At 32.0% G+C, this 10,923-nt stretch overlaps 1 protein-coding gene across 4 annotated transcripts; it reads right to left on the bottom strand.

Moving 5' to 3' along the window:
* Window positions 1-1,838: 1,838 nt before the first annotated feature.
* Window positions 1,839-8,897, bottom strand: LOC134724610 (BTB/POZ domain-containing protein 6-like). Of its 4 annotated transcripts, XM_063587733.1 has the most exons (5): window positions 8,721-8,897; window positions 7,161-7,236; window positions 4,672-4,850; window positions 3,942-4,204; window positions 1,841-3,016 (listed from the first exon to the last, which is right to left on the bottom strand). In XM_063587733.1, the coding sequence occupies exons 4-5, from the start codon at window positions 4,184-4,186 to the stop codon at window positions 1,990-1,992; spliced, it is 1,272 nt and encodes a 423-aa protein (XP_063443803.1). In that variant the 5' UTR covers window positions 4,187-4,204; window positions 4,672-4,850; window positions 7,161-7,236; window positions 8,721-8,897; the 3' UTR covers window positions 1,841-1,989. The 4 variants fall into 4 exon arrangements, with proteins under 4 accessions (XP_063443807.1, XP_063443803.1, XP_063443806.1 ...); XM_063587737.1 differs by lacking the exon at window positions 4,672-4,850 and having other exon boundaries at window positions 1,839-3,016; XM_063587736.1 differs by lacking the exon at window positions 7,161-7,236.
* Window positions 8,898-10,923: the final 2,026 nt, after the last annotated feature.

Here is a 10,923-nt window from a genome sequence, read left to right as displayed (position 1 = left end):
TTGGCGTAAGCTCCCTTTCGTTTTTTTTTTATTTCAGATTTTAAGTTTTGGATTTATGGGGCTTTATTCATAAAAAAGGGGGGATTTTCAACACTTCCGACAACAACTCAAAAAGGCTTTCACCAATGTCCATGAAACTTTGGTGAATTGTTTATATCCATTGATGTAAGCTCCCTTTCGTTTTTTTTAATTTCAGATTCTAAGTTTTGGATTTATTGGGCTTTATTCATAAAAAAGGGGGGATTTTCAACACTTCAGACAACAACTCAAAAAGGCTTTCACCAATGTCCTTGAAACTTTGATGAATTGTTTATATCTATTGATGTAAGCTCCCTTTCGTTTTTTTTAAATTTCAGATTCTAAGTTTTGGATTTATGGGGCTTTATTCATAAAAAAGGGGGGATTTTCAACACTTCGGACAATAACTCAAAAAGGCTTTCACCAATGTCCATGAAACTTTGTTGAATTGTTTATATCTATTGACGTAAGCTCCCTTTCAATTTTTATAAATTTCAGATTTTAAGTTTTGGATTTATGGGGCTTTATTCATAGAAAAAGGGGGATTTTTAACACTTCGGACAATAACTTAAAAAGGCTTTCACCAATGTCCATGAAACTTTGGTGAATTGTTTATATTTATTGATGTAAGCTCCCTTTCAATATTTATAAATTTCAGATTTTAAATTTCCATGTTATGAATTTTCATGCTTAAAAAAGGGGGGATTTTCCAATTTTGGGAAAATAACTTACACTTTCACATAATTTTTGTGTGCATTTTTATTTATTATTTGGGGGGGGGGGGGGGGGGGTTGTTTGACAGGGCTCACACTATTTCTAGTTGATCATATAAATTCATTTAAAGCATAAAAGACAAGTTAAAAGAGCAACGGGCGTATCATGCGCTAAAGCGCAGCCCTTTATTCTTTATGTAGTTCCACTTAACAGAATCTACTTTTTAGATTATTTTAATTTGTTCTTGTCTTGCTATTGGACGAACTAAACAACAATCATAGTTGTATGTCTTGAATATGTATGAACTATTTGCCACTGGACGTTTAGCAAAAAATCATTGCAACATAACTTGAATATGTATGAACTATTTGCAACTCTCCATCCAAGTCACAGTGTATAAAAAGTAAACAATTATAAATTATGCCAAAGTACGGCCTTCAACACGGAGCCACTGAACACCAAGCTATAAATGTTACAAACGACTGGTGTAAAACAATTCAAAAAGGATGACCGACGGTCTAATCTATACGTGTTTCTCATTAATAATAATAAATGTCAGGTCTTTTAATGGCCAGTAGTATAGACTGAAGCTTGCAGTTGATTGGTAACTGTTACAAGCAAGAACCGACTTCTCGTACAGTGGCTATATTATATGTATTATTGGTGAAATTAAAAATGTGTGTTTACACACTGAAATTTTAAACATCACGGTGTGCTGTTATGTGAGATTCATATATGGGAGTTGCAGTACAGGGAAACAGGCAATAATTATTGCCCATATAAAAATAAGGAGATGTGGTCTGATTTTGACGTCAATTAAACCAAGATGTGGTATGATTTTCAGTTAGACAACTATCCTAAAACGGTTAAAATGAAGTGGACAAGTAATTATTATACCTGTCTATTTTTCGTTGTAGTTTTTGTTTGTGGCTTAAATTGTTGTATGTCTTTTCATTTTTACCTATCGTGGGATGTTGTTTTTCTCGAATTCATGATGGTTTTGACTGCCCTTCCCATCTTCTTACTTTATTCTCAGCCTATCAACAATAATCTTATTTTATTTCTTTTTAACTTTTGCATGCTATTTGTATACTATACTACAATTTTTGTAAACCGTTTGTTTACTTTTATTCCAAATAAACTAAACAAATTACAGAATGACAACAAACATACAGGGTATATATTGTTAGTTTTAGATAGTGTGATATTATGTTCCTTTGTTAGTAATACATCCGTCCTTTAGTAGCTATATGTTGCTTATTCAAGTTGCCTCCCGACGATGATCCCAGGAATTTGTCCACTTGTTTCATTGGTACCATTCAATGAGGAAACGCCAAACGAAAATGTTACTGACAAATCATCTTCCATTATCCGTGTTGCGTAATTCTTCCCTGTGAAGGTCTTCGGTCCTTTCATACACAACTGAATTGTGTACCGTACGTTTTTAGTTAGTTTGACTGGGTCTATAAACATAATTTCATAAATTTCTTGACCTTCTTTTGAAGATATGGATGTGGTTGTTGATGTCAAAACTGTAAAGAACTGAATGATTTTAACTGTTATATCATGATCACCCTTGTAATCTTTTGACCCAAACACAATTATTCCTAAAAGTAACCCGTCAAAATCTGTAGAAAACTCTATTGAATCAACTGAACCATCCAGAGTCCAACTCTGGTGACCTTCATTAGCGATGCATCTGTAAAATTTCACCGGATTAGGGAGACGTAATTTTGATGGGAAATTTTCGACATTTATACCATCAAAAGATTGAAATACTCGTATTATTTCATCTGATGACAGTATACGACGAGTTGATACATGATGTGTGAAGTACTTACGATCCATTAAGGGAAAGCGTATATCATGTAGAATATCTCCTAAAGATTCTCGGATATGATCGTCCGTCAACGGCATATCTTTGTCTCCACACTTATTTTCACCCCATTTTACAACTTGTTCGAATATGAAATCTTCTTTGCATTTTAAACTATCCGATTCAATTACGAGTTTAAGACATTCGGGAGAAAGAGATGACAAACTTTCAGATACCAAACATTGTTTTCCATGACGATGAATGTATTGCAAGGATTTGTGTTTTAATTCTTCAAGGTGAAAGTCATTGGCCGTTTGTAATACAACACAAGCGTGATCTTCATCTATGAGCGTTGATAAAAATTGACTACATTCACTTTTGACAGTTTGTAACATATATTTTTCAGCTCCATACAATAAACCTTTCACATTTGATGTATTTACTTCTATCTGGTCAGTGTACATAAACCTGACAAACATAAAAAAAAAACCAGTTGTTTATTTACATACGTTTTTTTCCTATTTGGAAAATTCTAAATAATATACGTTGTAAGACGGGCTTTTCGTTATTTCTCCCTGTTGGATTTGCATGGATTTTTAAATGCAAAGCTAAAACTAAAGGCCACGAAATAAGGGAGGGTTCACAGGCTGATTTAGGAGGCATAGGGGGCCCGCCTATCCCTTTTCTGGGAAATATCTGGTTGATTATATATATAGGGAATCAATGAGCATTCTGGATCCGCCCTGGGGTGAATGTGTGATTTTGTCCCCATCTTCCTTTTCAACCTAACAGTTATGCATGAAGGTGGGAATTTCTTCAACACTATAAAGTAACTGTAAGTATTGAATTATTACCTTTGTTTTCATCAGCGGATCGCTAATAAGATTTCAAAATTAGATTTCAATGATTTCAATTAACATCAGGTTTTCTCAAAATAAATCACTGTGTATTTTCTGTCTGAACAGATACATGTAGTTATGATTAGAATCTTTTTGAAAGTGCTGTATTTTTTGGTCATTTGTAATACCGATAATATAGTGTTTGAGCTGTTTTAATTGATTTATTTATGTACGTTTAATTGTGAGCTTTAACTGTTCAAGAAATGTAAATTTGTTTTATGAGAGATGAAAAGAAGGTTACTTGGGTGTTCTAACTTCATTTAATCAATTAATTTACGCATTTTAGTGTTGATTACATATATAAATATATATTTCATGAGCATATCGGGTAACTTTTATAATTACTTGTTCAGACTTCGTGAATTCGAGCTATATACGTATAAATACAAACTCTATTTTTTGCTGTTGACGGTATTATGTTTTGAATCATTTTCTGCATTTATGTGTTTGTGTTGTTTGGTGTATACCTTTCGTCTCCTTTTATTCATATTTACCTGACGAGTTGTGTGAATATTTCATTATCAAGATCGGGAATGGTTATTTCTCCCTTTTCTGCCATTGGTCCTTCAAACATACTGTAGAAGACAGGACTAGCGCTGGCGAGCATGCATCTATGAGCTTTGAAGATCTTCTTGTCAGTGCCAACATAGAAGGTGACATCACACATCAATTGGTGATTTAACATGTGAAACATTCTCTCGGGTAGTGATCTACCATTTTGCCAATCTCGTGACTCCATTATTCATCCACGACTATACTGAAAATATATAAAAAGATTAAATAGAAATATAGTTGGGATTCGTTGAATTCATTATTGAACCTGATTTATTCATCTTTTGGGTAAAATGAGTTATTTCACAAATATGCAATGTATTGCACTAAAGAAAATTCGTTTCAGAACTTGTCTAGGCCATTTGGAGCCTAAAAGTAAGGCATTTTGTCTGGTAGCTGAAGACGGTGTATTGATTAGAATTAACCATGGAGATGTTCTTATGAAACGCTTTTTGAGTAATAAAGAAAAGTGGTCAACTGGCTAAATAAGTTGACCATTGTCATATATCATTAATTTCCATCATTGACGTATGATAGATTCAATACACGAGTAATCCGTGGTCAGTGCTGACTGACAAAAACGATTAAATATCATATGCATGTGCATTATAACTAGAATAGTTATGCGTAAATAATATAAATACAAATGTATATTAGAAAATCATTACTTACTTTAAACAAAGGAATCACAAATAAACACAAATATCGACTGAACCAAAGGTTTAGTACACCTGAAGTTGTGTAAATACGAGGAATATCGATCGTTTCCTTGACAATCAATAGTTATGGGTATTTATAAGACAACAGCCGTAGCAACACGAGCAATCCTCGTCCATTTTGCTTCTTTGCATCTAAATATCGACAACAATAATATATATGTACCATTTATATGCTAGAGCGATACAATCAATAAGTTCTATAGTGTTTGTAAATAGAGGCATTTTTTTCATTTTGAAATGCCGTTTTTCGAAAACATGTCTACGAAATTTTGTTTCAAAAAATTGAAATATTTTTGCTATATATATATATAAACGAGTCTAAATTGAAAACTACGTTCAAACTATATGATTGCGTTGGATAAAAATCGCAATTTTTATACGTGTGCATGTATAACAGATTTTGTTTTAGAAGGGTCTAAATACAGCACAAACAACATTTTCCAAAAGACCAAACAAGTGAAAAAGTATATTCAAACAAAACGCATTTGACTAACAGGTCGAACAACTGATGTTCTTAAGCACTGCTGACTGCCATTGGCGATTGCCGTATAAAATTGAATACGAGATGTAACAAAATGGATCTTAATATAAATTTGATACTAAACAGAAAACGACAAACTTGTGGCCAAGATGTTATGCCACAAACACAAGGTGTCAATATTTTTAGCTCACCTGTGAGCTAATGCCATCACTTGGCGTCCGTCGTCGTCCGTCGTCTGTCGTCGTCGTCTATCGTCGTAAACTATTTCAAGAATCTTCTCCTCTGAAACTACTAGGCCAAATACTTCCGAACTTTAACTGAATATTCCTTAGGGTATCTAGTTAATAAATTGTATCCGAAGTTTAGATCTATCAACAAACATGGTCGCCAATGCTAAAAATAGAACATAGGGGTCAAATGCAGTTTTTGGCTTATATCTCAAAAACGAAAGCATTTAGAGCAAATCTGACATGGGGTTAAAATGTTCATTAGGTCAAGATCTATCAGCCCTGAAATTATCGGATGAATCAAACAACCCCTTGTTGGGTTGCTGCCACTTAATTGGTAATTTTAAGGAAATTTTGCAGTTTTTGGTCATTATCTTTAACATTATTATAGATAAAGATAAACTGTAAACAGCAAAAATGATCAGCAAATTAAGATCTACAAATAAGTTAATGTGACCAAAATTGTTAATTGACCCCTTAAGGGGTTATTGTCCTTTAATGAAAATTTTTCACAATTTGTTCATCATATTTGCTAACTTTAAAAAATCTTCTTCTCTAAAACTACTCAACCAAATTCAACCAAACTTCAACTGAATGATCAGTAGGGTGTATAAAATAAAGTTTGTGTTTTATTTTCTATTTCGTCAAAAAACATGGCCGTCATGGCTAAAAATAGAACACAGGGTAAAATGCAGTTTTTGGCTTATATCTCAAAAACTCCAGCATTTAGAGCAAATAAGACAAGAAGTTAAAGTATTTATTAGGTCAAGGTCTACCTGTCCTGAAATTTTTAGTCGAATTGGGTAACTAGTTTTTCAGGTATAATGCTCCTGAATTGATGATTTTAAAGAAATTTTTCAGTTTTTGGTTATTATCTTAAATATTATTATAGATACAGATAAACTGTTCATAGCAAAAATGTTAAGCAAAGTAGAATCTACAAATAAGTCAATTTGACCAAAATTGTCACCAAAAAAGTGAAAAAGTATATTTAAACAAAACGCATTTGACTAACAGGTCGAACAACTGATGTTCTTAAACACTGCTGACTGCCATTGGTGATTTCCTAATAAAATTAATCACGAGATGTAACAAAATGGATCTTAATATAAATCATTTGATACTAAACAGAAAACGATAAAAAAAACAAAAAAAAACGGGAAAGACAACAAAACACAACACAGAAAAATAAATACTAAGCTACAAGAACTCCACCAAAAACTTGGAGAGATACCAGGTGCTCTTGAAGGGCAAGCAGCTCCTGATCCACATGTGGCAACCGTCCTGTTGATTATGTTAGTACAAACCCAGTAACAAGTCTAATTCGGTAAGTTACATTCGTAATAAGCCGAGGGGATTGTAGTAACGATATTATGAATATATCCGCTATCATTTGTGAAAAGATGTTCCATAACGGTCAACGAACTCGTAAAATTTACGAATGGATGATTTCAGCTTCACCATTTGGAACTATTGGTTTAAAAGCTTCCTTGTGAGCAATAATCATCTGTCATGGAAATCATGCGTATCAATACAAGCCTGGGAATATCGTATCAATATATATAGGAAGATATATACTCCGTGCTGCGCGAATGTTACTACATATAGAATTTGAAAGTTGACAATTGGGAAGCTCGAATCATCTCTTTGGTCGTAAAGTTTTGTTTTCAACCGACAACGATTGTCAATTAATTTCTAGGTATTAGTCAAGATATGAGACAGACTTTACTGTACCTGTTGTATCCTTTATATCAATTTCGATGGGATAGATGTGTTCAACATAGCCAGTCACCAAATTTTGAATTATTTACTGAAAGAACATCATAATTATATTAAAGCGGAAAGTACAGTTGAAGGATATATTTAACTTTTGAAGTCAGCCTCATAAGAATAAAGGAACAAGTCAGCTAGAAGAGGGGCACCGTTGGTTCTCATGGGAATGCCGATTTTTGTTGAAAAACACGTCCCCCAAACGTAACAAATATGTTGTCAATCAATAAATCGAGCATCTTGCTAATGTAAGTTGCAGAGAACTTTTAATTTGAATCCAAGTGTTTTTTGTACAAAGTATAGGATATATGATCCCTCCCTGACAGACAAGATACTTGTATCTACGTTAGCCATTCTTTTTTATGAAACAAAGCGATGTCAAATGTTTCAATTTGTCTTTTAGTTCGGAATGAGGAATACATGTGTAAAGTGTAGAAAGTCTAATGTTTTAATACTTTTGAAAGATAAAAGAGTCTTAGATTGTATATGTACTCTAAAAGATTTATTTTTTTAGTATCCACATCTGAATCACGCCACCTCTGGAATAGGCACTTTCACGATAACTTTGAAGCCCGTCTTTTTTAAAAATCGTCATTCACTAAACGCAGACATTTTAAATTTATCAGTCATTCTCTGTAATCGCCAACATATATAGTGTCGCAAAATTTGAAACAAGTATCATTGAAAGAATATATATTAAACAAATAAAACATCTGTATACACTGGGGAACATATATCTTATATGTTTCCATCCAATATTTTATCGTTTCTATCATAACAGATTCTTTTTCTTTGTAAATATGAGATATTTCATGTTCATACTTTTATTTTTAGTTAGGTTAGTTTTTGAGGTGAATGCTGACATTTTTGTGCTTAGTTAAGAATAATTTAAACCATAAAAAATTGGATGGGAAAGATCTGAAAGTATAACTATAAGATGTCTGCATGTTGATTTATATTAAGAATGATGTCATTGTACCGATGATAAAATTTAGTAAATGTTTTGACTAGTTCATGATATCGAAAACCCTGGTGAAATAATTTTTTCAGTAATACATAAATTTCTCTTGCTAAAATCTAATACGTTGTTACATACACGAGCGAATCGTACAAGTTGAGAAATATAAACAAAAGGGAACGTCACCATCTATAAAAATGGAACAATTTGAAATGAAAAATTGTCTTTTTATCATACATTTTTGTATAAAACTTCCCGTTCAAGATGTAAATAAAAAGATGATTTAACAATAGGAAATTAATATCTTTGTTCACCTTTATCAGCATGCCATTATCCTGTTCCTTATCCAAGTGTAAGTAAGGCAAACATTTCTGTGTCTTATGTCGTACATGTACGCTGTTATGTACTAGTTAAGAGACAAAGACCATCACCGAAAGATATTTATAATGCTAGTTTTATCAAATTTGGAAAATGTACCTTAGTTTTATTTACTCGACATTTAAATATGCAACATCAAAATTTTCAACATAAATTATTTCCTTATACATTAAAGATTAGAAACTTACCTTTACGCAGGTATAGTTATATATAGATAGATACATGCAGAGCCTTAAAGTTCAAACCATTCCGTTCAGTATTTGTATATTGTGCCAGGTAGATATACACTAATATAAATATACAAATAAAAACAAATTTACATGACCCACGCCATAGAAATTTAATATATACTACTTCTAAACTGAGTGACGACAACAAGTTTTTAAAATTAGTTATTATATCATACACGAAGTCAAGCGGATATTAGTTTATACTGAATTGAGTTACCGTTCTTTGTACGTTTCGGGGATCTTTTCCGAGTATGTATGATCATGATGATACTATGTCATTGTGTTTCTCATTTCGCGCGAGGGCCAAAAGAAAAAAAATATATCAAACTATGACAGTAAAAAAAACTCCTAAAGGCTTGGATAGAGAATATTTCAAATTCTAACTTGGCTGAAACAGAAAAGAAATCCACGAGAAACCATTCGATGGAGATATGTGCTTGAAGACTAAGCAGCATATGTTTTAAAAGATCTAATATTATGTGAAGATATGTGTCCAGTGTCTGTATTGGAAGCTGCTTGGTGGAACTTTTATGTTTTATGTTTGCATCATATGAACTCCTTCTTTCTATGTTTACTTGTACTGTGCATGTACATGACTTGACATCTGTGCTTTATGTGTTGTACATTTTGTTTTTTTTGTGGGTTTGTTTTGTTGTATTTTTAAAGCTCTTTAGAGTTTATGTCTGTAATTGCATTGCATTTACATGTAGTACCAACTTATAATAAAGGTTTATATCTTGTATCTCATTTTTTTTTTAGATTTCTTCGGTATTTAAATTTTGGAAACTTTTTGAGAATTACTCAGGCTTAAATTATGTTGTTTCAACCTCAAAGTATATATACTAGTCAACAAAAGAAACGATACAAGACTTTTTTTCAAATTAAAGATAAAGTTTTCCGTTCATTGGACCAATATTGAAGGTAGTAATACTTAATCATTATGGAAATATAAATCTGTTTAAAAAATAAAAAGTTTTTGCTTTCGTGACGTTTTTCGCGAATTTTTTTTCTTTACAAAATTTACATAAAACGACAATTTTGAAAACAGAAGTTGCAACTAATGATGCCAACCTTTCATTTAAAGGTAAAGACAGTGTTTGCCATCAATTTGTTTTTAAAAATCATACAGTTTCTTCGTTCATTTGTTAAGCAAAGTTCGACCCCACGAGAAATCGTTAAAATGTATATATACAGTAACATTATCAACAGATTTACCATAGACAGAATGTGTAGAGTGATATTCAAAAAGCGGTAACAATCTTAAAACTAATCCAAAAGGTTCCAAATTTACTGTGTGTTGTTTTCATATCTGAAGCATTAATTTGAGACGAAAATAAAAAAAAAAACGTTTTTGCATTTTTTGAGATTTCAAAAAACACCTTTTTCCCCAAAAATTTGAAAAAACAATATTTAAACCCATTCGTTACAACATGAACATAACTTGATTAGCATATTCAATATTTTTTAAAAACAAATTTGAAATTTTATTTAGTACTTCGAAAATTATGTGTCGATTTTTTATTCAACTTTCCGCAAAACTAATTTGCACCCTAAGATCGTTTACACGGAATTTAGATACTTTCCGACAAGTTTTAATAGGATTTAAAATCTAAAATTTAAATCAGTTATCGGTAGTGCTCATACCACTGTCCGTCGTTATACTACATCGTCAAGTAATAGTATTTGGTTTCTAGTTGGATTATCGATCTTTGCAAGTGATTGATTTACCCATAATCCTCCTTTTTGACGTCGACATTTAGGAAAAGCAGACGCATTTTTTAGCCATAGATTTATCTTCTAAAAAATCGGAACCAATCTGACACATAAGTTGTTAAAAACCTTATTTGTTTTAAAACTGTTTCAAATAATATTTATCAATGATTTAATTGTCGTTTATTTTGACTCGATGGATACAATTGTCGAAGGGTCATGGCAAATTATGATTTTTAGAAGACGGCATGGTCAGGTTTTATCGTCATTCCGAGAAGAAAATAGATTACTACTACATCGAATTATTTCTAAATTTTATTTCCGATACGCAATTTTGACAATTTGAATTTAGTTCAAATTTAGAGCAAACTTCTAAATCTAAATTTAGCATTATTTTGGTTGATTAGAGACGCACGTTAAAAGTTGAGATGGCTGGATTATTGAATACAAA

This window comes from Mytilus trossulus, chromosome 7 (assembly GCF_036588685.1).
Source record: "Mytilus trossulus isolate FHL-02 chromosome 7, PNRI_Mtr1.1.1.hap1, whole genome shotgun sequence".
Lineage (NCBI taxonomy): Eukaryota > Metazoa > Mollusca > Bivalvia > Mytilida > Mytilidae > Mytilus > Mytilus trossulus.
This window is presented reverse-complemented; position numbering and strand designations above follow the sequence as displayed.